A 27,918-nucleotide genomic window follows, 5' to 3' on the forward strand; every position below is an offset into this window, starting at 1 on the left:
TTTATTTTCTAGAGATAAGGGTCTCGCGATGTTGCCAAGACTGGTCTTGAACTCCTAGGCCCCTTTTCTTGCATCCTGGTCAGACAGAGCCAAATTCAAATCCTGGCTCCCCACTTGCCAGCTGAAGATAAAACTTGGGGTCCAAATGCTGAGCCACACAACTCAGTCACCATCGTTGTCACTGCTGTCATCAATGAGCAGCAAGAACAAGGGCTGAGGCTTTGCTGTGTGCCAGGCCCTGTGCTGAGTGCTCTGCCCTCACTGTCACACTAAATCCTTATAGCCTTGGGAAGCAGATGGCATTGCTTTGAGACCCATTTCACTATGAGAAGTATAAACTCAGAGAGGCTGTCATTGTCCCGTCTCCAGCGAGAGAGCCAGTAGAACAGGGGGAAAAGCCTGGAACAGACTCTTGCCAACCACACAGCCCTGCACCTACATCCTGCGGGTCCCTAATGTAGGCCCTTCCAAGATAAGTGATAACAGTAACGATATGGGAATGACGGCAGCCACCAAATGACCGATAGATGATGGTCAAGTAGGAAACAGCAGCAGCCTTCTCTCAAATGCTTGCACAGGTCAAGCCCTTCCTAAGACAGGTGCCCCCAGTGACAACGACAGGAACCTCTACTGTCCTCTGATTCTACCCAGGAGTTACAGGGTAAAAAAGCTTGGAAAGCACCTGGTCTGGGCCTCCGCGGAGAACAGGAGCCGGGTGACAGGCCTACAGCAGGCTCTCTACCTTGGTTCTACTGACGTCTTGGGCTCGACAGTTCTTGGTTGTGGGGCTGTCCTGTGCATTGTCACATGGTGAGTGGCATCTGTGGCCTCTACCCACCAGATGGCCGCTACCCACTCGTGACAAACAAAAACATCTCTGGACATTGCTAAATGTCCCCATGTCGCAAACTCAGCCTGACTGTGAACCACTGGTCTAGATGAGCAAGTAAATGTGATAACTTCTTTGCACAAGAGAGTGGCAGGTGCTGGCAAACATGTTTTTTCCTTCCTTTTTAAAGAGACAAAGTCTTGCTCTGTAGTCCAGGCTGGAGTGCGGTGGTGCATTCATAGCTCACTGCAGCCTCACACTCCTAAGCTCAAGTGATTCTCCTGTATCAGCCTCCTGAGCAGCTGAGACGACAGGTATGTACCACGATGCTCAGCTATTTATTAAATTTTGGTTTTGGAGAGTAAATGTTTCACTATGCTGCCCAAGCTGATCTCAAAACTCCTGAGCTCAAGCGATCCTCCTGCTTGGGCCTCCTAAAGTGCTGGGATTAGAGGTATGAGCCACAGCACCCAACCTATTTTCTATAAAGAGCCAGATGGCAAGTATTTTTGGCTCTGGAGACTATGCGATCTCTGTCACAATTGCTCAGTTTTGTCCTTGTAGCAAGGAAGCAGCCACAGACAATATGTGAACAAACAGGTGTGGCTGTGTTCCTATTAAAATGTATTTAAAGAAACAGGTGGGGCTGCACTGGGCACTCAGGCTGTAGTGTGCTGAGCCCTGCTCGGGAGCACTCCAGCTCCTGTCTCCAGGTTTTAAGTAACTCACGACTGGTGGGATGATCAGAATCTCTCTTAACTCCTCCTGCTTGTGACCTCAGGCAGAAGCTTCAGTACCCATGGAGAGACCTAGAGGAATAACAGATGTGGTCTCACTGAGACTGCGTTGGACTGGCTGGGTGAAGTAGAAATGGGGAGCTTCCTGCAGCCCTGGCCCACAGTAGGGCCCCCTGAGGCTGCGGGTAGAAAGTCTGAGTGTGTTTTGCAGACAGGGACTCTCTACATTGGATGTCCACACAACCTGCAGACATGCCTCACTAAGAGAGGTGCCAGGCAAGGCAAACCACCTCCCTTGTGACCCCAACTTGGCTTAGAACACGCATTCAACAGAACTAAAAAGTTCCTGATGCATCTCTCCAGAGGGGTGAATGCATGTCAATATCAGCCTTCCATGTGTGGTCACGAGTCCTCTCTTGTTAAACAGTGGTCTCTAGCACTTTGAGGTCAGGAGTTCAGGACCAGCCTGACCAACATGGCGAAATCATCTCTATTAAAAATACAAAATTAGCCAGGTGTGGTGGCACATGCCTGTAATCCCAGCTACTCGCAAGGCTGAGGCAGGAAAATCACTTGAACCCAGGAGGCAGAGGTTGCAGTGAGCTGAGATCATGCCACTGCATTCCAGCCTGGGTGACAGAATGAGACTCAATCTAAAAAAAAAAAAAGAAAGAAAGAAAGAAAAGAAAAGAAACAGTGATCTCTGGGCATCTGCTTCCCCAAATGCACTGGGTTCTTCCTGCAGCAGGCTTTTACCTAATGGCCAGGCCCAGGTTTTAAAACATTATTATTTACTTGTTTATTATTCTATTTTAGAGACAGGATCTTGCTATGCTGCCCAGGCTGGACTGCTGTGGCTAGGTTCCATCACGATGGTCTACAACGTACTTGGGCACGAACGATCCTCTCACCTCAGCCTCCTGAGTGGCCGGACTATACCTGTGAGTACGGCACCTGATCTAGCCCACAATTTTAAAAGCCAGCTAGATAGTTCCAGAGGAACTCTTGTCTTCTGCTTATAACCTGTCCCTCTCTTGTTTTCATCCTTCATGATTCTGAAATTCCATGCTACAACAAGAAATCTAGAAAGCAGGGAGCTGAGCTGGCCTCCTCTGTCATCCTCATGCCCCTGCCCCATCAGCTCAATGACGATGTGACCTGGAACTCAGGCTTCAGGCCAGACCGAGCATGAGTCTCAGCTCTGCAGGAATCACTTGAAATTGAAGCCAACATTTCCAATGTTGTATGTAAAAGGAATAATCATAGAACTGATTAACTTTTAAAAAGTTTTTATCTGGCCCTGCGTGGTGGCTGACGCCTGTAATCACAGCACTCTGGGAGATCGAGGTAGGTGGAACACCTGAGGTCAGGAGTTTGAGGTCAGCCTGGACAACATGGTCAAACCCTGTCTCTACTGAAAATACAAAAATTAGCCGGGCATACTGGTGGGCGCCTGTAATCCCAGCTACTCGGGAGGCTGAGGCAGGAGAGGTTGCAGTGAGCTGAGATTGTACCACTGCACTCCAGCCTGAGTGACACAGTGAAACTTTGTCTCAAATTAAAAAAAAAAAAAAAGAAGAAGTTTTTATCCATCATAAGTACTGAACAAAATAGAAGTATTATGATTTCCCCATCCATCGCCTGCCTGGCCTTTTTTCGTGTCAAATCCCTTCCTTTAGTCCAAGTCATTGCTCATCTTGACCACTGTCTGGTCACCTTCCCATCTATCCTCCTGCTGCACGAAGCCTGCACCCACCACTCCTCATCTTTGTTGCACCTAGGTCCAGCCTTGCCTGCACTCCTTCTCTCTAACGCTTTATTCTCTCCCACGCTCTAAGAAACATATGCAAGCCACATCTGTAATTTACAATTTTCTAGTGACTACATTATTTTTAAAAAGGAAAAACAAATAAGTAAAATGAATCTTAATGATATATTTTATTTAACACAGTATATCCCCAATATTACCAATTCAACCTATAATCAATGTAAAAATTAGTTACTAGATAATTTAAACTTGTTTTTCTTTCTTTTAATTCAGTCTTCAAAATCTGGTATGTACTTTATACTCATGTCTCAGATAAATGGACCAGCCAAGTGGTCTAGAGATGCATGTGGCTTGTGAAGAGAGAGCGTGGGTTCAAGGGCTGCAATTCAGCCTCCTTCCCATGACACAGCCTTTGAAGGCTGGCTCAGGCTCGGTCCCAAGTCCCGTCTTTTCCTGTGCACCTTCTCCCTGTCTGTTTCAAGCCAACTGCAATTGATCAAACACCCAAGTCTCTTAGTTGCTTCCAAACATTTGTCCAAACTGTTTTCTGCCAGGACTTCCTGTCCCTTTGTGGTGGCCTCCAGCTGGCTGTACTGACTCAGGGCTCCACAACTGTCTTAAATCTCACTCGTTGGGCAAGACTCCTCTGAGGTCTTCAGGTTTTCCTAACTATATTTAGCATGTGCTGCACAGTTCAAAATTTATTTAGCAAAGCTTCCTCCCCTACTAATCTGCAGATTCTCAGTGGGCAGGATCTACTCAACCCACCGATGTGCCGGATAAACACTTGGCAATTAGAGAGTTGAATGAAGAAATGAATGAATGAATGTGTAACTGAATGAATTCTCGGGTTCCAAATACCCTGCCATTCTGGGACCCCATCAGGCGGCTAGGGTCACAACCTAAGAGAATTGTGATTCCCTAAGAAGAGAGAACCAGTCCAGACCTTCTCTGTCACACCAGTGACTGGCCACATTTCCTCTCCTTTCTCTGTCTCTCTCCCTCACCCCAGTCCTACATGACGGTAATGATAAAATCCACCTGGTCAACCCAACTACAACTTTCGGCCTCATCCCCATCCCTCCCTCACCTTCTGACCAGGGCCACAGTCACCCTGTGGGTTCTTCCTCTTGAACTTCTCTCCCTTCCTCCTCCATATCCCTGAGACTAGCCCCTATCCCCTTGGCCTGCTCTGCTGCCTTCTGGCTCTTTGTTGAACCCAAGACCAGGGACGTCCTTCTAAAGAGTCAGTTCCTTCCATACAGCCTCCTTTTCACAATCTCTATCAACCCCAGATAAGGAAACAACCCAGCCGCTCACTGTGACACATGATATCTATCTGCACTCTGGATGCAAATGATCTTACCCAACTTTCCACTCTCACTTCATGTGCTCAAGTCCACTCTTAGTGGTATATTTTGCCATCCCCACTAAGCCATTTAAAGTGCCTGATTATCACCCCAAATTCCCTCTCTCTTCTTGGACTATGATATGCTTTCTTTGCCCCCAGCAGAACCCCACTCTCCACTCACACACCCAGGTTACAGTCGCCTCCTTCCCTGGTCTCTGTGGAAGGAGCTGCTCAGCCCTTAGCTCTCAGAGCTCTCTGCACTCTGCACTCCATGCAGCCTCCTTAACTTGGACAGTCATCATTTCTCACGTGTCCCACATGTCTTCCTAGAAATACAGAAGTCCTCTGTGGAAAGCCTGTTTATTAATATTAGTTACTTTCGTCTGGGCACAGTGGCTTACACCTATAATCCCAGCACTTTGGGAATCTGAGGCAGGTAAATCACTTGAGGCCAGAAGTTCAAGACCAGCCTAGCCAACATGGTGAAACCTTGCTTCTACTAAAAATATAAAACTTAGCTGGGCGTGGTGGCATACACCTGTACTCCAGCCACTTGGGAAGCTGAGGCACAAGAATCGCTTGAACCTGGGAGGTGGAGGCTGCAGTGAGCCAAGATCACAACATGGAACTCTAGTTGGGGTGACAGAGCAAGATTTCATCTCAGAGAAAAAAAAAAAAAAAATTAGTTACCTTGAGACAGAACAGGGGTGTGGCCATAGATGCTGTGGACCAACAGTGACCAGGGTCTCTGGTGACTCCACTCACAGGACTCCCACTGAAAGACTCCAAGGTGGCCAGTGAGCAGACAGGCCCACTTGTGGGTCTGTCTCAGGGTCTGGACAGGGTGTACCCACAGTGGAGCCTGTATTTGCTGCTGGGACTCATTGTCAGATCTACTCTTCTGGGGAATATCAGCTGCTCATAATACAAGTTTCCCCAGGGCTAGACTTGTCAGAGCCTCTAGGAGGGGTGACTGCAAAAGATCCAGAGAGAAGAGGGGAGGCTTCTGTCTCACTTCCCCTGGGGTCTAGAGCACTGTGTACACAACTCCGAGTTAGTGGAGGCGTCTTTAGATCCAGAGAAGCAGTTGGGGAACCTGGAGCCCTGGTTGCTTCTCTGAGTCTGACTTAAAACTCATGAGCTATCTCCTGGCTTGTGCTGGTATCCATGTTATCACATAGTCACCAACACTGAGGCCACTGCTCAGGGTTCGGGAGAGTTTGGCAGATGCTCCGAGGGATGCAGAGAAGGAGGTGACGGAGTCAGCACATGCTGGGAGAGGGAACCTGCAGACACAGACACTCGTGGGTGCTGGGGCGAGACCAAGATTATGTGTCTTGATGGTCAGAACCACAGGAGTTAACACAATCTAAGGAGGTAACCCTGGACTCCTGAAGCCTGTACTCACCTGTGCAGTGAGAGTGAAGCACGAGGGGGAGAGGGGTCCAGGCCATGGTAAACACTGCCTCCGAGGCCGCAGAGGGCTGGTGGTCCTGGCTTCTTTTATCTTCTCCACTGTCCTGAAAAGGGAGGGGCTGTTCACACAAATTTGTTTTGCCTACTAGTGATTTCTGCTCCACCCTGAGAATCGGTTGAGATCTGACCTTGGTCTGAGGTGGGTTTTTTTTTGTTTTTTTTTTGTTTTTTTTCCCAATATTGATAGAGATACCTTTAATAGGACTATAGCGTTCAGGCCTACACACAAGAACACAGCAGCTGGAAGTAAACTGGCTCCTGGCTCATCCTAAACTTTCTGTTTGGCACTGGACAGTCTAAGAGGCCCTTGTGCGAGTCTGATTTCTTTCCAGCTTTTCTACATCACTGGCCAAAAAACAAAAAAAGCCCATACACAGAGTTGGCCCCACAGGAGAGACGATGGAGGAATCAGCTGTTGGTATCTTCCATAGACCGGTGAGCAGAAGCCTTTGCTTAGCCTGGGAGCACACAGCTGCAGCCTGAAGACAAGGATATTATTGTAACACGCAGAATGATGTCACTGTGCTTAGACACTGCTCTAGACCCAAGGGGAAGTGAGACAGAAGCCTCCCCTCTTCTCTCTGGATCTTTTGCAGTCACCCCTGCTGGAGGCTCTGACAAGCCTAGCCTAGGGATGACTTCTATTGTGAGCACCTGATATTCCCCAAAAGAGTACATCTGACAACATACACTCTCTTTTTCAGTTCAACTTACAGGAAGATTCATGGGTTTTTCTTGCTCACCTCATTGATGTTTCTGCAGGCAGAAATCCCTTGCTCAGAGATGAAAACTTCTCAGTAGAGATGTTGGAGCCATCAAGAGACTGATGCCAGCCATGCCTCACTCAAAGTCCAGCAGTGACTCACAATGCTGGCTGGGGCTTCAGTTTGGGTTTTTATGACACAATGTCCATCTGTAGAAATGAATTGTGTTATATACACTAGCCATGAACCATCCAATATTATGAAATAAAAGCAACACTATTTATAATAGCACCAATAGGACATGCTTAAGGACAAACAGCAAAACAGAAAGTCTTGTACCCTGAAAACTGCAACAAAGTGTAAGATAAAGAAGTGTTAGAGCAGCTCCCGCAGCTCCTGCTCTGGTCTGCCGCAGCTCAGTGGTGGCCATCAGCCCCCTCGGCCTCGGCTTGAGGGGCGGGTAGCTGCGGGCGTCCCTCGGTCCGACCCCACCGCCGCCATGGGCTGCCTTGGGAACAGTAAGACCGAGGACCAGCAAAAAGAGGAGAAGGCGCGGCGTTAGACCAGCAAAAAGATTGAGAAGCAGCTGCAGAAGGACAAGCAGGTCTACCGGGCCACGCACCGCCTGCTGCTGCTGGGTGCTGGAGAATCTGGGAAAAGCACCACTGTGAAGCAGATGAAGATCCTGCATGTTAATGGTTTTAATGGAGATGAGAAGGCAACCGAAGTGCAGGACATCAAGACAACCTGAAAGAGGCGATCGAAACCACTGTGGCCGCCATGAGCAACCTGGTACCCCCTGTAGAGCCGGCCAACCCTGAGAACCAGTTCAGAGTGGACTACATTCTGAGTGTGATGAATGTGGGGGAAGGGAGGAAGGGAGGAGGGAGAGAGAAGGGGGAGTTGTCACATACTGGAGGATCTGCGCCTGCTCAGTACCTGAGGATTTGGGAGGCGCCCTCTGCTCTCCAGAGTGAATTTGCTCACATGTGGGGAGAAAGATTTGGGATAACCACTCTACATTGCTTTTCTGACACCAACTACCTTAACTGAGGTCAAAGTTCACAAGATAAGGGCATAGCCCTTCACAGCATTGCCCCCAGTTGACACTCCAGCCCTAAGTTTAAGGGTTCAGGCAAACCACACTTAGGACAGACATGCTGCAAATGCAGGCGTTCCCACAAACACCTTGGGTTTGATAATTTACGATGGTGGGTCACAGAACTCAAGAAAGCCCTTAGATTACAATTTTATTATAAAGGATATAAGTCAGGATGAGTCCATTGAGGAAACACCGGGAGTCAGGGCCAGGGGCTTGTGACACGGAGCTTCTGTGTCCTCACGACGCATCCCCTCCTGTGCGCTGATGTGGGAGCACCGTGCAAGGAAACGCACCAAGACTGCAGTGTCCAGAGCATTCAGGGTTTACTACAGAGAAATGACTGATTGAATTGAACTCAATCTCCAGCCCCACTCAACCCCTCGAAGGTCAGCAGGGTGGAGTTATATCAGTGGCTCAGAGCCCCAACTCTTTAGGGACCCAGGTTTTCTTTCCTACATGGCCACCCCACTTTCTGAATCAGTCAGGGGCCTACCATGAGTCACCTTGCTCTCATAAACTCAGGTGTGGTCACTGGAAAAATTGGAGGATTGAGAGGTTACCTCCTAGGAGCCAGGACAAAAGCCAGACTTGTCTTAGCATAAAGCAGAGTCTTCACAACACACACCCTACTGGTTAAACATGTGTGGATTATTATTTTTTTTTTTTTAAGTGTCGCGCAGGCTGGAGCACAATGGTGTGATCTTGGCTCACTGCAACCTCCGCCTCCTGGGTTCAAGCAATTTTACTGCCTCAGCCTCCTGAGTAGCTGGGACTGCAGGTGCACACCACCATATTCGGCTATTTTTTTTTTTTTTTTTGTATTACTAATAGAGATGGGTTTTTGCCATGTTGGGCAGGCTGGTCTTGAACTCCTGAATTTAAGTGATATGCCCACCTTGGCCTCCCAAATGTGTGGATGTTTAGGTTATGACATGCCCCCTACTGAGAATGGCTGTCACGGCCTAGACCTGGGAAGGAAGACAGGATGGAATGAGGATGGTGAGAGGATGCAGGGTTGTCAGGACCAAGTTCAGGCTCCATGTCTGCAGGACTAGACTTTTGGTGCTCACTCACCACCCAGAGGAGACTGGGGTACTATAGAAAATTCACGTCAGCCATCCCACACGGAGTCGGACATCTCAGGTAGTCAGCAAGAAAGCCCAAATCTAGTCAGTAGGTGTCCAGGAGTGGGCAGTCCTCCTGCCAACATTGGCCATATATTTATGGTTCCTGTTAAGAGTAAGGCATGCCAAGCATGGTGGCTCACACCTGTAATCCCAGCACTCTGGGAGGCCAAAGCAGGAGGATCATGAGGTCAGGAGTTCGAGACCACCCTGGCCAAAACGGTGAAACCTCATCTCTACTAAAAAGACAAAAATTAGCCAGGTGTGGTGGCAAGCGCCTGTAGTCCCAGCTACTTGGGAAACTGAGGCAGGAGATACACTTGAACCCAGGAGGCTGAGGTTGCAGTGAGCTGAGATTGGGCCACTGACTCCAGCCTAGGTGACAGAGTGAGACTCTGTTTCAAAAAAACAAAACAAAACAAAACACAGAATAAGACATAAAACCACAGGAGCACAGGGCCTGAGAGGTTACTACAGAAAGTAAAGTTGTGCTCTGAAGCGCCCCCTGCAGGACCCTGTCCAGAGAGTCAGTAGGAGGTGAGGCCGCTCGCTGGTCAGCGCTCTGGGCTATTCTGTGCTCCTTCCCACCTGCCCCTCCATTGGCCCAAGTTCTAGTCCCACTTGCTTTGTCACCCACTGCCTCTGGCAGCTTCCTCTCTGGCCTTCAGTGTCCTCATTTATCCAGTGAATACAGCATCTCTCCTCTAATCACAGGTATTCATGCAGCGATAGAAATGATGTGGAAATGCTTTGAAAAATGTACTAAGTGAAAGACTGGGGCACTGACTTCCCATCTTCCCAAGTCCTGCTTCAGAACCACTTTCATAGGCCCCAAGCCCCTAACTCCATCTTGGCCCTTTGACCAAACTTTGCCTACTGAGGGGCAGAACTACATGGTACCCCCAGAACGGGGATGGATATTACAGCCGCCATTTCTTCTCTTTGCTATTTGCCATGATCACTCTTAAACCTAGAGACTGGGCCCCTTTCCCTGGTTGGTGGGGGGGTGCTCTCCCTAGACGAAAAGGGTGGGGCACATAGGAATCATAGTGGGCATTCTGACACGGTGTGATGTGAGGGGTGGACGCAAGATAAATGCTGGAGCAGCTCTGGGCACACCCCAGTTACTCATTTGGACTCATTGGGACAAGTGACTAACTAGAATCCTCACTGAAGAAATGACAAGAAAGCTCCCTCCGATTTCTCAACCTCCATCCCACCTGATACCACACCCTCCGAATACACCCCGCCCTCCTAATACACCCCGCCCTCCTAATCCAACCCGCTCTCCTAAGTCAACTTGCTCTCCTAAGCCAATCCACTTACCCCCTATTTCTCTTCGGCCTGACAGCCCTCTTACTCCTCTCCAGAAGTATATAGATTTTTCAGTTTTCTGCTCTAACTGTTATCCCACTCTGGCTCAGGCCCACCTTCCCCACTACCCTACCCTAAAACTCTCCCTGCCCTGCTCTTCTGTTCTTCGTTACGCACCATCTATTTGCAAACTCTGTGGTTTGAGCCACTATGCCACTAGACCTCCTAAACCTGCTTGTGACTGCTGTGGTTCCAGAATTTTTGCCTGTAACTACCCTACCTCTTCCCCTACTCCTCCTAACCCTGCTGACCAGTACCATGGTCCCAGAACTACTTCCCATGATTCCTCTAGCTCTTCTCCTACTTATCCTTCTAGCCCTGTTTCCCAATGCCGTTGCCCCACGACTCCTTCCTATGGCTCCTCTGGCTCTTCCCCCATTCCTCCTTCTAGCCCTGATTTCCAGCACCTTGCTCCCAGAATTCCTTCCTATGGCTCCTCTAGCTCTTCCTCTACTCCTCCTCCTCGCCCTGCTTTACACTGCCTTGGTCCCAGAACTCCTTCCGATGACTCCTCTAGCTCTTCCCCCGCTCCTCCTTCCAGCCCTGCTTCCCAATGCCGTTTCCCCAGAACTCCTTCCGATGGCTTCTCTAGCTCTTCCTCTACTCCTCCTTCTAGCCCTGCTTCCCAATGCCGTGCTCCCACAACTCCTTCCTACGGCTCCTCTAACGATTCCCCTACTTATCCTTCTAGCCCTGCTTCCCAGTGCCGTAGCCCCAGGACTCCTTCCCATGGCTCCTCTAGCTCTTCCCCTACTCCTCCATCTAGCTCTGCTTCCCAAAGCCGTGGTCCCAGGACTCCTTCCCTGGACTCCTCTAGCTCTTCCCGTACTCCTCCTCCTCGCACTGCTTCCCAAAGCCGTGGTCCCAGGACTCCTTCCAATGGCTCCTCTAGCTCTTCCCTTACTCCTCCTCCTCGCACTGCTTCCCAAAGCCGTGGTCCCAGGACTCCTTCCCGTCACTCCTCTAGCTCTTCCTCTACTCCTCCTTCTTCCCTGGTTTTCCAATGCCGTGGTATCAGAATTCCTTACCATGCCTCCCCTAGCCATTCCTCTACCCCTCCTCCTAGCCCTCCCCGTTTTTAGTCCCCAGCCTCCAGCCCCCCCACCCCCCACCAGACCTGGCAGTTCACACATCTCATCTTGGGGGTGGTTTTCCTGCTCCTGGAGCAGTGCTGGTGCCGTTCAGGATGGCCGGGACCATCTTCAGCAGCCTGACCTGCTGGACAAAGGAAAGCAAGACAACGGCAAGCCAGCGTTCTGCCTCAGTGAGTCCCGGGAGCCCTTTCCGCGGCCAGGTCCTGCTCACCTACCGCCATCCGTATTTTGCCTTCATTCCCATTGTCAATCCTCTTGGATTTCCTTTCTCTAAACACTCTGCTCCCTTCCTTCCCTGCCTGATCAGCCAGCCTGCCTGAGCTTCTACATGTGTCCTGGGCTTCTCCATGGAAGTCGGTCTGTAGCCACAGAGCAAACCACAGGGCCGGTGACAGAGAAGGTAGAGGGGAGTGAGGAGTGGGAAGCACCTCACCTCTTCTCTAGGAGGGTAAGTCCTGCCCTGGGTTAAGGTGAGTGCAAGAACCATGACCCCTGACGGCTCACAGGGCACAATGCCCTGCTATAGATAGACGGGAGACTCAGTTTTGCTTTTGTTCATGTTTTTCGGGTCTTGTTTATTCCAGAATTTATTTGTATTTACCCTAGGATTCCAGAACCATGGCAGGGACTTTAGATATCTAGATTCAACAGAATCTCAATCAAAATCCCGCTATATTTTTGAGAACTTGACAACTAAAATGTATATGGAAATGTAAAAAGCCAAGGCTAACCAACACTCTCCTAAGAAGACATTTTTGCCTACCAGATATCAGAACTCATCATGAAAATTATGGAAATTAAGATAGTGTAGGAGTGAGGAAAGCATAGACAAATGGCACAGAATAAGAGCAGGAAGAGACCCCACACTGGTCTGCCCATGCGTGACTACTGAGCACTTGAATTGTGTTATTAAGTGTAGAACTTGCACTGGATTTTTTTTTTTAAAGAATTGTTATTTGCCAAATCTGGGGCATATTAGATACAATCAATTTTAAACTTAGTATCTTTTAAATCATTTTTGAAGTGTTTTACACACATAGAAATTGGCATGCAACGGTTGTCCTACGGTAAAAGTCACCTTATCAATAAACTGTTGCAAGGGTTCTCACCCAATGTTGAAAAATTATTTATCCTGAACATGAAAAGCTGTAACAAATTTAATTAATTACATAAAACTCATCACTTTTAGTTTTCCCCTTGCAAAGATCCAAATAAATGTACAAGTAACTAATATATCTGAGTCTTAACACAATCCTGGATCATCCCCATACCAAAACCAGATGCTTTTTAAATTTTAAACCCATCATCAGAGAACAAGAGAAAGTCATTTCATTTTACACAGAACAAAATTCACATGTGCCAGGAAAGAAAGACCCAAGAGAAACAAAACAAAAACCCTGGTGCTGACACTGATGTCCAGTGCCCCAGTTAAACAGCGGCCCAAAGGTCACTGATCAAAAATAGAATAGTGGCTGTGTATCACTGCAATCAAATCTAAGAGGCTTTAACCCTTTGGCATCAGAAATCCAGATGTTTCCAATTACGTAAATGCATATTTCCGCCGGGCGCGGTGGCTCAAGCCTGTAATCCCAGCACTTTGGGAGGCTGAGGCGGGTGGATCACAAGGTCAAGAGATCGAGACCAACCTTGGTCAACAAGGTGAAACCCCGTCTCTACTAAAAATACAAAAAATTAGCTGGGCATGGTGGCGCATGCCTGTAATCCCAGCTACTCAGGAGGCTGAGGCAGGAGAATTGCCTGAACCCAGGAGGCGGAGGTTGCGGTGAGCCAAGATTGTGCCATTGCACTCCAGGCTGGGTAACAAGAGCGAAACTCTGTCTCAAAAAAAAAAATGCATATTTCCTACATGCCAAGAGTGGGGGAAGTGGATGTGCCAGTGTGGAAAGAGAAAGAGGAACCCTTTACTGGGACACACAGAAAATTGGCTTTAATAGACAATTAGAAGGTTAGGTAGAAACCCAGAAATGATTATTAACTGCTTGTGTCATCAATTTAAGTGGAGGTGATTCAGTCCTAAGGCTTAGTGTTAAAATGTATGGGGCAAAATATATGCTGAATCATTGCTTTAAAGCAAAACAAGAAAACAAAGTATAAAACTACCCAGCCTGGCAGCATATGCCCAAGTCAGAGAGCTCTGCCATTAGGATGGACAGAAACTGTTAAGATCCATACTGTTTTTTCTCATAAGGACTCAACAAAAATGAATCTTGAACCACAGAATGAGGAAATCCAAAGAATGCAGTCATTTGGCTGGGCGCGGTGGCTCATGCCTGTAATCCCAGCACTTTGGGAGGCCGAGGCGGGTGGATCACGAGGTCAAGAGATCGAGACCATCCTGGTCAACATGGTGAAACCCCGTCTCTACTAAGAATACAAAAATTAGCTGGGCATGGTGGTGCACGCCTGTAGTCCCAGCTACTAGGGAGGCGGAGGCAGGAGAATTGCTTGAACCCAGGAGGCGGAGGTTGCGGTGAGCCGAGATCGCGCCATTGCACTCCAGCCTGGGTAACAAGAGCGAAACTCCGTCTCAAAAAAAAAAAAAAAAAAAAAAAACACAAAGAATGCAGTCATTTTAGTAAAGTACTACCAGGCTTTGTGCTGATGATTTAATGGACAAAGTGTGACCTCAGATGAGGTTCATTTATTGTGAAAACAGGAAGAAATAATACAAACTATACTCCCATGTTTGACTTAACAGTGTTTGAGTTCCTGGAAGAACCTATATAATGGAGGCAGCTTTCAAATAAGAAATTATGCCGATCAACGGTCAAATTTTCACTATAACTTTCCTCCATCACATTCAGCTAATTTTTTGTATTCAGAAGAGATGGGGTTTCACCATGTCGGTCAGGCTGGTCTCACACTCCTGACGTCAGGTGATTCGCCTGCCTCGGCCTCCCAAAGTGCTGGGATTACAGGCATGAGACACCGTGCCCGGCCATGTCTCAATTTTTATATTGAAACTTTGAAGTTGTAATAATTTGGATATACTGAGTTAAATAAAACGTTAAAATTATCTTTATCAGGTTCCTTTTTCTCTCTCAGTGTGGATACTAGATGATATTTAGTCTAGACAGACAATACATTAAAGATGCTATAAATGGCAGTGAAGAAACAATAACCATAAAGGGAAAGACTAATATATCTGACCACATTTAAAGTTTCGATGTCAAAAAGATAGCATTAAGAGACTAAAATGGCAAGCCACACAGAAAATGTATTTGCAGCACAGACGATTCTCACTAAAGAACTTCAACAAACTAATAAACAGACAACCAATCCAATAGAAAAACACGTTCAACACTGTCTCCCAGAAACTAAAACGCACCTCGCAACACATGGTTTCCAGAATGAATGAATGAACATATGGTGGAGAAGAGCACAGGCTTTAAAGTCGGTGTTTAGGGGCTCACTAAACTTCGGTGGCTAATTCCCCCATCCTGGGCATACTTTTGGATCTTTTAAAGTAAATGATATTATATAAAGTATCTAGAGTCATTCACAGAAAATAAAAAGGTAAGATGTGGACTGCCAGGGGCTGGAGGGCCAGGGAGATGCAGAGTTGTTTCATGTGTGTAAAGATGTTCTGGGGACAGGTTTCATGCAATATGAATATCTTTAGTATGACTATATTGTGAATGTAAAAATGCCTAAGATGGGGAGGTCATGGTGGGTCAATCAGAAGGTCAGGAGTTGGAGACCAGCCAGGCAAATATGGTGAAACCCTGTCTCCTCTAAAAATACAAAAAAATTTGCTGGGCGTGGTGGCGCACACCTGTAATCCCAGCTACTTGGGAGGCTGAGGCAGCAGAATTGCTTCAACCCAGGAGGCAGAGGTTGCAGTGAGCTGAGATCCTGCCACTGCACTCCAGCTTGGGTGACAGATCAAGATTCTGAAAGGAAAAAAAAAAAAATGCCTAACATGGTAAGTTTTACATTATATGTATTTTGCAACAATTCCATATTTTACAAAACTCTGAAGTCACCGTGTTATGAGGATTGGAAAGAGTTATTCTGTCTATATTATATGTTAGTGATATTGGCTACATTGGCCAGAATGTTCTCTTACAAAGAAAACCTCCAGTTATCTGAGATACAAACAGAGTTTAAATTGTGGACATCTGCTTTTAAGTGGGAGAGGTTTCTGACTCCTTACAAAATTTCTTTTAGGGAATGACTGGCCAAGATGAGATCCAGTCCTATGTCCACTGCCTCTTGGGTTGGCCACTTAGTGGTGAGTCCTTTCCAGGCCCTGTGCACCGGCAGTGACCATGCAGGTGCTGAGAAGCCCAGGCAGGTGAGTTGAGCACTGGAAGAGGGTGAGGTGTGAAGTAAGATCCTGAGAAGTGGGAGTGGGGAGGGGTGGATGGACAATAAGAACAAAATCTACTCCAGCAGGGTGGTACCACACGGACACTTGCCTGGAGAAAGCATAGGATGTCATTGCCTGGAGTTAGCAGAAGGCGCGGAGCAGGCAGGCAGCAAGGGGGCGCTCAAGAGTGCTCCTGACCAGACCAAGCAGTGCGGAGGTGACGGTGGGACACCAGAAGAAGGACCGTATCTTTTGGGATTGCCTGACCACATCAAGCAGCATGGAAGCATGGTGGGACACCAGAGGAAGAAGGATCAGCTCTCGTGCGGACTGCCTGACCATATCAAGCAGCATGGAGGCCATGGTGGGACACGAGAGGAAGAAGAACCAGATCGTTCGGGATTGCCAGACCACATCAAGCAGCATGGAGGCCACTGTGGGACATGAGAAAAAGAAGAACCAGATTTTGGGATTGCCTGATCACATCAAGCAGCATGGAGGCCAAGGTGGGACACCAGAGGAAGAAGGACCAGATCTTTTAAGATTGCCTGACCAGATCAAGCAGCATGGAGGCCATCGTGGGACACCTGAGGAAGAAGGACCAGATCTTTTGGGACTACCTGACCACATCAAGCAGCACGGAGGCCACGGTAGGACACTAGAGGAAGAAGGATCAGATCTTTTGGGATTGCCTGACCAGATCAAGCAGCATGGAGGCCACGGTGGGACACCTGAGGAAGACGGACCAGATCTTTTGGGATTGCCTGAACACAGCAAGCCGCAAGGAGGCCACGGTGGGACACCAGAGGAGGAAGGACCAGATCTTTTGGGATTGCCTGACCACATCAAGCAGCATGGAGGGCACGGTGGGACACCAGAGGAAGAAGGACCATATCTTGTGGGGACTACCCAACCAGATCAAGCAGCATGGAGGCCACAGTGGGACACCAGAGGAAGAAGGACCAGATCTTTTGGGATTGCCAGACCACATCAAGCAGCATGGAGGCCACTGTGGGACACGAGAAAAAGAAGGACCAGATCTTTTGGTATTGCCTGATCACATCAAGCAGCATGGAGGCCACGGTGGGACACCAGAGGAAGAAGGACCAGATCTTTTGGGATTGCCTGACCACATCAAGCAGCATGGAGGCCACGGTGGGTCACCTGAGGGACAATGTGACCCCAGATGAGGTTCAGCAGGACCCTCTTGTGGGAACTTCACTTCAAAATGTTACGAACCCACAAACACTATGTGGAGCATCGCGAGTGCCCTCTTCAAGGGTGAGGGACCTGGCAGGATGAAGGAAAGGACAGAGAGGGGAGTTCACCCCTGGGAAGAAGGCGAGTCCTGGGGGCTGTATAATGAGGGGTGTGGGTCCTAGAGAAGGATAATATGACTTCTCACACCCTACCTCCTTTCTTAGACTTAAGGAGCATGCCTTTGGAGGGGACTTGCCCACATCAACTCAGAGGCAGAATATCTTTTTCTAATTTTGCTTTTGAAATATAATTGTATTTTGTAGAATTGTTACATTGTTACATCTGGTTTCTTCCTAATGAGCTAAAGGTTTTTACTCAGGCTTCTGGTCCTGTCTCAGACCTTCGGAAAGCTCAGGGCTAGGAGCCTCCCTGCCCTCCACTCTCATCAGTGTGCACACTTGGTGGGCAGTCGCATCTGGGCCTGTCACATCAGCTCCTCCTAGGATATTGCCCCTTAGATGCAGCTTTAGACCCACACACAAAACCACCTCCCAGCTGCCCTCCCTGGACAACCCACAGGTCCCTCACTTACTGGGTGGAAATCCAGGCTCACCCTGCATCTTCTCCCTCACACTCTGCTACTCTAGAACTAGAAGGTCCTGTGTCTCATCCAAAGGCGCCAGTCAGGTGCTCTCCCTGTTAGAAGCGCAGGACTCATCCCCAAGGTCTCTCCCTCACTCCACACACACAGGGAGACACGAGTCCTGTGGGTTCCCGCACATGAGTCTCACCTGATCCACCTGTTCCCACCTTGGCGAAAGACTCCACTGCGCATGCCTGCATCTCTACTCACACCGGCTCACCCTCTAAGCAGCACCCCAGTCTGCCTCTCTCCATCCTCACTCTGAAGCCTCGGGAGGGCCCTGCTCTCTCCTGCCTGGATTGGGCTGATGGGCTTCCCAACTACTCTCTTTCCCTCCCAGCCATCCCCTCCACTCCCGCTCGCTAGGGCTAGGCTAGGAGGCCAGTTAGATCACATCAGTCTCCACACAAGGTCTTTCAGTGGCCCTCACAGCTCCTGAGCTTAAATCAATCAGCACACGTGGCTCCTTTAGTTCTGGCTCTGGTTCCTGCCTAGATTCACCCTGTACTCCCCTTCACCTCTTTATCTACATCTCTACTTATTTATACAAATAATTATTATTACTTGAGATGGAGTCTCCCTCTATAGCAGGTGTCCCCAAACTTTTTACACAGGGGGCCAGATCACTGTCCCTCAGACCATTGGAGGGCCGCCACATACTGTGCTCCTCTCACTGACCACCAATGAAAGAGGTGCCCCTTCCTGAAGGGTGGCGGGGGGCCGGATAAATGGCCTCAGGGGGGCGCATGCCATAGTTTGGGGACGCCTGCTCTATAGGCAGGCTCGAGTGCAGTGGTGCGATCTTGGCTCACTGCAACCTCCCCCTTGCAAGTTCAAGTAATTCTCCTGCCTCGGCCTCCCGAGTAGCTTGGACTACAGGCGTGCACCACCATGCCCGTCTAATTTTTGTATTTCTAGTAGAGATGGGATTGTACCATGTTGGCCACGATGGTCTCAATCTCTTAACCTTATGATACGCCCAGCTTGGCCTCCCAAAGGGCTGGGATTACAAGGTGTGAGCCACCGTGCCTAGCCTATATAATTTTTGAGAGAGGTCTGACTCTGTGGTGCAATCACAGCTCACTGCAGCCTTGAACTCCTGCCTGCCTCAGCCTGTGAAGTAGCTAGCAGTATAGGTGGACGGCACCACAACTGGCTTTTTTTCTGTATGGAAGGATCTCAGTATGTTGCCCAGGTTGATCTCCACCTCCTGGCCTCTAGAAATCCTCTCACCTCAGCCTCGGACTCCTAAAGTGCTGGCATTACAGGCGTGAGTCACTGCACCCACCCTTATAGATATATATAAATTCTTTGCTTCTCACTTTTGATCAGTGTAAAACACCCAGACATGGTAGACACTTCTGATTTTAAATCCCTGCTCTGTGACACTAGATGTTCACTTTTCCTTTTCTGGACTTGTTTTTTATCTGAAAAATGGAAATATAGGTACAACCCATCACCTCCTGAGGGTTTTTTAAGAATTGAAGATTTATTTAAAGCATGGTGCTCAGAGTAGGTATACAATAAATAATGGCCATCACCACCCTATTAGTCATTACCCAATCCTTATGAGCCTTCACTTGTTCCTCTCTCCAGATAAAATAAGTTAATTTCAGCAGTGTGTTTCCTTACCCCGCTCCCCACACCTCTCTTTTCTGACATCATTCACATCACAGAGCAGCTCAGTGATGGTGCTGGCCAATCGAGTGTGTTCTCACATCTGTGTCCTTAGCACTCCATGGCACTAGCTCTACAGTCACCACTGTGGCCTGGCATAAAAGATTCACAAGGCCGGGCGCGGTGGCTCAAGCCTGTAATCCCAGCACTTTGGGAGGCCGAGGCGGGTGGATCACGAGGTCGAGAGATCGAGACCAACCTGGTCAACATGGTGAAACCCCGTCTCTACTAAAAATACAAAAAATTAGCTGGGCATGGTGGCACGTGCCGTGCCTATAATCCCAGCTACCCAGGAGGCTGAGGCAGGAGAATTGCCTGAACCCAGGAGGTGGAGGTTGCGGTGAGCCGAGATTGCGCCATTGCACTCCAGCCTGGGTAACAAGAGCGAAACTCCGTCTCAAAAAAAAAAAAAAAAAAGATTCACAAGCAAGGTGGGTGAAAAGTTGTGGCCCCAGAGGCCTAACTAATCCAGAAGAAGGCCATCAGGAGCGCTTCTGGACCTACCAGCTACACTCTACTCTGACATTGACCTGATTCTCCCTTTTAGGATTTTTCACAGGGTTCTTACCTGGTATATTCAAACAGGCATTTTCTCCAAAAGCCTTTCCTTCTTGCCTTTTTAAATCAGCTTGGTTCTAATAGACAGCTGGGCATTATTAGGCCAATGCAACAAGGAGATGACTGACACGAAACTGCTGGTGAAGACGGAACTGACCTAAGATGATTGGGAAACTTTGTCTAGTAGAAAGTGGCTATTGTTTTTGTAGTTTTAAAACTTGCCAACTCAAATGAACAGGGCATTAGACTTAACTTGATCATTATACAATGTGCATGTGTATCAAAACATCAAACTGTGCCTCATTAAGTATATACAATTATGTTTTAATTACATAATTAAAAAAAAGTCTTTCAATTAGTTTGGAGAACTGAGTGACATAAAAAATTAAAAACTGCAGGACAAATTTTAATGCAAGTTTTTACTTAGTTGGCATATGGGATTTAAAACTGAGTATCATGGTTTAGTAAGCAGGGAAATGAATTCTTCCTACATGTTACTGTGATGTATCGTTTCCACTATTACAGCCTTAAAGAACAGTGAAATAAACTCATATTAGAGCCACACACTCAAAGTCTTATAACAATAAAGTACTGAGCCAGGTTTTCAAAATTCATAAACTATTTAATCACATTTTCACATGAAAAATAAATTCTATCCTTTCCTGATTTAATGTATTAAAGGCCAATTCACTGACAACGGACCTGTAAAAAGCAACAGCATTCTTAGAATGTTGAGATAGTACTATGTTTCAGATATGATGTGTAATTCAGTAAATGCTGCCAACATTTTTCAAAGACTCTCAAGTGTAAATTAAAAAAAAGAAATCTCAATTCTAGAAGGAAATAACTTAGGTGCATGTTTCTTAAACACAGAGTAAGTTGTTGTCAAGGAAATAGTGACTAGGAAGAAATCAGAAAGAAAAGAGATTTATTTCCTTTTTAGGATTATTTTAAGAATTTCCCCCTAGCTTAGTTAATTATCCTCAAATCCCAAATACTAAGTTCTCAAAGATCACACTGTCACCTATAAATCACATAGCAGGTTATAAGGTGTGAAAGGAAATAAATCTCAGGACTCCAAATCACTAACCCAAAGGGAAGTCAAGCTGGGAACGGCATCCGCAAACCTGCTCCCAGTTTATTCCTCAATAAGAAAACTACAAAGATAAGGAAGCTCCATACCCCCTCACCATTAGCCACACAATGGACAGAACACAGTGTCATCTCTCTGTTCACCTGAGACAAACGCACATCTCATTGCTGCTTCAGCCCTGTTGCCAGACTAGGGCATAAGTGAAGCTTCCTCTCCTCTCCTCTCACATGTAAATTGTGTATTTAAAAAAAGGCTATGTTGAACCAGCCTTGCATCCCTGGGATGAAGCCTACTTGATCATGAGAGATAAGCTTTTTGATGTTAAAGGATGATAAATCATTCTATGATAAAGACACATGCACACCTATGTTCATTCTGTTGCTGTTTACAATAGCAAAGACCTGGAACCAACCCAAATGCCCATCAATGATACACTAGACAAAGAAAACGTGGCACATATACACCATGGAATACTACACAGCAATAAAAAATGATGAATCTGACCGGGCGCGGTGGCTCAAGCCTGTAATCCCAGCACTTTGGGAGGCCGAGGCGGGTGGATCACGAGGTCGAGAGATTGAGACCATCCTGGTCAACATGGTGAAACCCCGTCTCTACTAAAAATACAAAAAATTAGCTGGGCATGGTGGCACGTGCCTGTAATCCCAGCTACTCAGGAGGCTGAGGCAGGAGAATTGCCTGAACCCAGGAGGTGGAGGTTGCGGTGAGCCGAGATCGCGCCATTGCACTCCAGCCTGGGTAACAAGAGCAAAACTCCGCCTCAAAAAAAAAAAAAATGATGAATCTGTTTCCTTTGTAGGGACATGGATGAATCGGAAACCATCATTCTCAGCAAACTTGTCCAAGAACAGAAAATCAAACACCGCATGTTCTCACTCATAGATGGGTGTTGAACATATGAGAACACATGGACATAGGGAAGGGAGCATCACACAATGGGGTGGGTTGGGGGTTGGAGGTTAGAGGAGGGACAGCGGGAGGCAGGAAGGCTGGGGAGGGAAAACACTGGGAGAAATGCCTCAGGTAGGCGATGGGGGGATGGAGACTGCAAACCGCCATGGCATGTGTGTACCTACGCAACAACCTTGCAGGATGTGCACATGTATCCCAGAGCTTAAAGTACGAAGGAAAAAAAAAAAAAAAAAAAAGGCTAATCAGAGACTCAGAAAAATGCAACCATTTGTCTTATCTACTTATGACCTGGAAGCCCTCTCCCGTGCTTCACGTTGTTCCACCTTTCTGGACAAAATCAATGCATGTCTTACACATATTGATTGATGGCTCACATCTCTCTAAAATGTGTAAAAGTAAGCTGTAAAAAAAAAAAAAAAAAAAAGGAAAAACAATAAAAAAAAAAAAAAAGCAGTTTGTACCCCAACCACCTTAGACACATGTTCTCAAAAACCTCCTGAGGGTGTGTCACATCCATAACCTTGGGAACATAAACTTGCCAAATTTATCGAGAGTTGTCTCAGATATTTTGGGTTCACAATGGAAAAACTTACAGAGACCCCCTCAGCTTCCTGCTGGACATAGTCTTCTTTGGTGATCCCAGGGAGTTCTCATCAGACCCACTCCAGTGGAAGAGCACACGGGCATTCGGTAACTTTGGCGTACACAAGTGTGTGTGTTTGCTTTACCGCATGGCATTAAGAAGCCTAAATAAAAAAGGTTTTCTTGTCATGACAATCTAAAACAAAGGGCCCACGAATCCCACAAGTTACTCACTAAATGTGTTAAGTGCAAAGTGTAGGTAACATGAGGGTCTTTTTAGGGTACTGCTTAGAGTGGAAGTCAGGGGACCTCAGTTCTGGCACTAAAATTGATCCCTCATTTGGAGGGTGATGCTGGGGAGGAAGGGTAGGAAATAAGACAGTTGTTTGGTAATAGAGTAAGGGAATAGGTAATAGAGAGGGTAAATATCCTATGGAAGGCTAATTTCAGCAAATGGCAATTAACATTTAAAACACTATGTTCTGTGGCACAGGGTGGGATCATCCCTGGCTTCGTTTGGCCACTTCAGCAGACCGGCCAAAACTAGGTAACTTCTGGCAATGATACTCTGTGTAATCCTTCAAATCTACCACCATTTAATGCCTGGCTACAGAGGCATGATACAGAACTTGAATCTAATACAGGCGGAGATTTGGAAACGCCACTAGAATATCTCAAAATTAGGCTTCAGAAATGCTAAGATCTCTGCAAAACCGTTTTCAAATAGCGAATTGTGGTTGGGTTTTTTGATGTATTTTCCATCATACATTTTTTGTCCTGGGAGTGGGGGGTTTGGAGGTAAAGACTGCTTTGCCACACTGATGAATCAACACAGTGGTAAAATGCAGGTGCCAAAAAGAGGTTCTCTAATTAATTATGTTCCTGTGTAAGTTAAAAAGAAATCTGAAAATTTTAGTGGACAACTATTTCTTCTGAAACTACTTTTAAGGGTAGATTTCTTTCTTTTTTAGTTTCTCTTTGATATTGATTTCATCCCCCAACTACTCATGGTTCTACAGCTAGAGCAGCAGTACTAGAAAAAATAGTCCATTCCATTTTCAACACAAAGAATCCTACTTTCAATTTTATAGAAAACTAAATTAAAAACCAAAACTAACGGAAAACATCCATTTGTAAATCCTTACCTTGATGATAAACTTTTGCTCTATTTTCTTCGCCAAAGCATTCACACTCCAGGGCTCGTCATTTAGGTCTAAGTCTTCTGTAACTGTGTCATTCCATTTGTAGAACTTTCCTTTTCCACACCCCCTAGAACCCAGAGATCAGACAAACATGATAAGGTTAAAAACAAGCATCCTTATCCCCAGCATTTATCTCTATGCTCTGTCTACAAATAAAGCAGCTACCATTTTAAACACCTAGAAAAATGTGGCAACAATGATTTCAGTGTTTAAAAGAAACTTTTTAGTTTGAAGGGGTAAAACCTATAACATCAAGCTTTAAAAATTCAGTATCAAATAAGGTCAAACAAAGCCAATGTGTCCTGTACCATAAAGGTGAGTGTGGATGATAAGGGAGGCAGAAAGAACAGGGGAGAGGCTGCTGGCTGTGTGGATGAGGGCGTACCATCTCCAGGGATATTCCCAACCTGTCCCTCTGAAGGAAGAGCAGGGGCCTGTGTGTGCTGCCCATTGTAATGACACTCAGTGCACAGTTTTCTGTGAGGGCATCTTTTTTTTGCGGGGACCCTCCCCCTTCATGGATTTATACTTTGCCCATCTTCACCAATTTCCAAAGAGGAATTCTGCCAAGCCATTCCCAAAACTGTAAGGCTCCACGTTCAGCATCCAGGGAAAGTGTGCTTTAGCAAAAAGACCATATTCATGTGGATTAATAACTGCAGGACCCAATTAAGTCAGATACAATAGGAAGATGCGATTTCCTAGTTTAATCCCAGAATGATTACCTCTTCCATTTAATTACAGTATCTCAGAAAGGCCAAGTCTGGAAAAGCCTAAGTGGCCCCTGGTTTCAGCATTAAACGTTTTCCTTCACAGCAATGACAAGGCTTCCCTCTAGGAATGAGGGCTGCTGTGCAGAGCATGTCTGTTCATGAGCAGCAGCTGCTTCAGACAAGGGGCTCCTCGAACACCAGGGCCACAGCCTTTCTCCTGGTGAATGAAACGTGAAAACAGAAGAAAGAATTGAGGGAGGAAATGGTTTTTTAAAATTTCAGGAAGAGAAAAAGTTACCCCTGAATTCTTCATCATATTTAGTGGAGAATCTGATCTCCCAGTCCAAAGCAAATCCCTTTAGTTCAATTACCAAAACACCAGGTCAAGCCTTAATGTAGGTCCTTTCCACTGGACAGAATTCACAGACACAGGTACATACACAGAAAAGGTCAATGTAACAATGAATAAAATCCAGCTCGCTGCAAAGTAGTTATCTAATTTTCTTTTCTGTGTGTTTTTTTTTTTTCCCCCTGAAATTTAAAACTGACTATTCTGATAGAAAGTTGGTGTTGATGGGTGGAGTCTAGTGTATCAGCTGGGTTGAGCGACAGGCAGGGTGTGGGAGGAGTCGGGAAGTCTGTTTTCTAGACTTGGCTTGCTACTCATCCCAGTGTTCCCAGGAGAGGTACTGCACCTCAGTTTTCTCGTCTATAAAATGAGAGAATATTGTCCAGGTACCTCACAACCTGATCATTTCAAAGGAAGGTTAAAAAAGTAAGGTAACGGGCCGGGCGCGGTGGCTCAAGCTTGTAATCCCAGCACTTTGGGAGGCCGAGGCGGGTGGATCACGAGGTCGAGAGATCGAGACCATCCTGGTCAACATGGTGAAACCCCGTCTCTACTAAAAATACAAAAAATTAGCTGGGCATGGTGGCGCGTGCCTGTAATCCCAGCTACTCAGGAGGCTGAGGCAGGAGAATTGCCTGAACCCAGGAGGCGGAGGTTGCGGAGAGCCGAGATTGCGCCATTGCACTCCAGCCTGGGTAACAAGAGCGAAACTCCGTCTCAAAAAAAAAAAAAAAAAAAAAAAGTAAGGTAACATACAAACTTATGAAATGTTTTTTGAGAACAGAAACTTTCATAATGGGTTGATAAACTACACCAGTGGGCGCAGTGCAGCCTGCCACCAGCTCTCGTAGCCAAAGTCTCGTTAAAGCACAACCATGCCCATTTATTATTGTCCATGGCTGCTTTTGCACAGCAGCAGCAAAACTGAGTCATCAGAGACCATATGGCCCACAAAGCCTAAAATACTTACTATCTAGCTCTTGATTAAAAAACAAAAAACAAAACTCACCAACCCCAATCCATAACGTAACTTTGAACTTAATAAATGAATGTGTAAAAGGGGATTTTAGTGAATTATTTTATACTATTTTTACTGCACGTATCTTCATCTTCCTTCTTTTTTTTTTTTTTTTTGAGACGGAGTTTCACTCTCGTTACCCAGGCTGGAGTGCAATGGTGCAATCTCGGCTCACCGCAACCTCCGCCTCCTGGGCTCAGGCAATTCTCCTGCCTCAGCCTCCTAAGTAGCTGGGATTACAGGCACGCGCCACCACGCCCGGCTAGTTTTTTGTATTTTTAGTAGAGACGGGGTTTCACTATGTTGACCAGGATGGTCTCGATCTCTCGACCTCGTGATCCACCCGCCTCGGCCTCCCAAAGTGCTGGGATTACAGGCTTGAGCCACTGCGCCTGGGCTTCATCTTCCTTCTAAATGGCCATGACCCCAAATCTCCTTCCTGGTTATAAAGTGACATGGTAGAAAGATTCCTTTTGATTTTGTGGCTTTTTGACTATAGTTCCCTGAAGAGACAATACAGTGCTCATTGCATTTTTTAGGGGTCTCCTCCCCAGAACTGACCTGTGGAGTGCATTTATTGGAATGGCACATCTTCCTTTAATTAGAGTGGATGTGAAAACATCCGCATATGCAGACTCAAATGTGAAGAAGAACTATTTTCAACTGTGCTTCAGGCTTCTAGGCCCCAAAGGGGCCCCGTGAGTTATCCTGCTCCCTGCCTGGCTTGTTCCCCTGTCGGCTGAACCAGTGTCCCCCATCAATCCTCAACCTCTTGTGCCTGTAGCCCCTGCCAGCCCATAATGCAAACAAGCCAACCACATCCTCCCACAGGCACCAGAGGCCACCACGCCCCCTTGTTCCTATAAAGCCTGCCTCTGTGTCCCTCCGCTTTACTCTATTTCTGAGTGCACCCCTCATGTGGCCCTGCCTGGTGTGTGCTGTCCTCTTGCACAGGCCGTGAGTACGTGTAACTTGTAAACTGCTGTTGATGACATCTGTCCAGTGCAAGGTGTCATGTAGTCAGCTACCTTGTGCTATTTAGGGTGGGAGATTCTTCCTTCACCAACATGATGAACAATGATGCTGGAATGGGGTACACCTGGGATCCACAAGCAGCCAAGCTATGGGTAAATCACTTCTCTGTTTGTTTTTTTTTTTTGAGATGGAGTCTTGCTCTGTTGCCCAGGCTGGAGTGCAGTGGCACAGTCTCAGCTCACTGCAACCTCCACCTCCCGGGTTCTTGCAATTCTCCTGCCTCAGCCTACCAAGTAGCTGGGACTACAGGTGCATGCTGCCATATCTGGCTATTTTTTTGTGTTTTAGTAGAGACAGGGTTTCACTGTGTTGCCCAGGCTGGTCTCGAACTCCTGATCTCAGGCAATCCACCCACCTCAGCCTCCTAAAGTGTTGGGATTACATGCGTGAGCCACTGTGGCTGGCTGGGTAAATCATTCTAAGAAAGGATCTTGGCAAAGCACTATAGTATTCGCTAAAGTTAATCCCTTCCACTGCACAGATCAACTTGCTTTTTATATGGAGTTTGTTCCAGTTGAGAGAAGCACTGGGATCCCTGAGCACCGAAGAAATTCTTCCTCTGCTATTTTGTGTGGGAGCAGGCTGACCTCCCACTGATAATCAGAGTCAATTTTCCTTGCAGGTTGTGACTGTTGTGACTTTTTTCTTTTCTGGATAATTTCTTGGCACCAGAGCTAAAAGTGATCAAGTAGCAGCCGTAGCTGAAATTTCAATGAGACTCTTATGTCCACTGACGAAGTAATTTCCTTAAGGAAGCCAGGACCTCTTAACATGTAGGGCTGGAAATTGCAGGGGCCAGAGCATAAATTTCAAGTGAGTCAGAGAGAGCCATGAAAAAGGTGGTGCCATCTCTATTTTCCATCCCTTACACCAGGTGAAGACACAGTGGCGTTACATAACTACCATTGATTTAAGGTGTATACTCTGCCCTGGAAAACAGTACATGTGGTAAATTCAAAATGGCTGAAGACTTTTTGCTACTGGTTCCATTGAGATATCACTGAGAGGGAGGGTCTGTTTCCC

The 27,918-nt window shown here is 46.9% G+C and overlaps 1 protein-coding gene and 1 long non-coding RNA gene across 2 annotated transcripts in view; both read right to left on the bottom strand.

The window, feature by feature from the left end:
- Positions 1–1,557: 1,557 nt before the first annotated feature.
- On the bottom strand, positions 1,558–6,623 carry LOC141582594 (uncharacterized). Its single transcript, XR_012515465.1, has 4 exons — positions 6,535–6,623; positions 6,094–6,200; positions 5,376–5,971; positions 1,558–1,638 (listed from the first exon to the last, which is right to left on the bottom strand). It is a non-coding gene; the product is annotated as an uncharacterized LOC141582594 (long non-coding RNA).
- Positions 6,624–6,904: 281 nt separating this feature from the next.
- Positions 6,905–27,918, bottom strand: part of LOC141582573 (uncharacterized) — a 71,775-nt gene continuing 50,761 nt past the window's right edge. Inside the window, exons 3-7 of the mRNA XM_074390924.1 lie at positions 23,724–23,847; positions 22,590–22,742; positions 11,583–22,396; positions 7,205–8,293; positions 6,905–7,074 (exon numbers count right to left, since the gene is read on the bottom strand). Of these exons, the coding sequence (XP_074247025.1) occupies positions 22,734–22,742; positions 23,724–23,847 (133 nt within the window). The 3' untranslated portion in view covers positions 6,905–7,074; positions 7,205–8,293; positions 11,583–22,396; positions 22,590–22,733. The remainder of the gene's footprint in view (positions 7,075–7,204; positions 8,294–11,582; positions 22,397–22,589; positions 22,743–23,723; positions 23,848–27,918) is intronic.

The sequence above is a fragment of the Saimiri boliviensis genome, chromosome 21 (genome assembly GCF_048565385.1).
Source record: "Saimiri boliviensis isolate mSaiBol1 chromosome 21, mSaiBol1.pri, whole genome shotgun sequence".
Taxonomy (NCBI): domain Eukaryota; kingdom Metazoa; phylum Chordata; class Mammalia; order Primates; family Cebidae; genus Saimiri; species Saimiri boliviensis.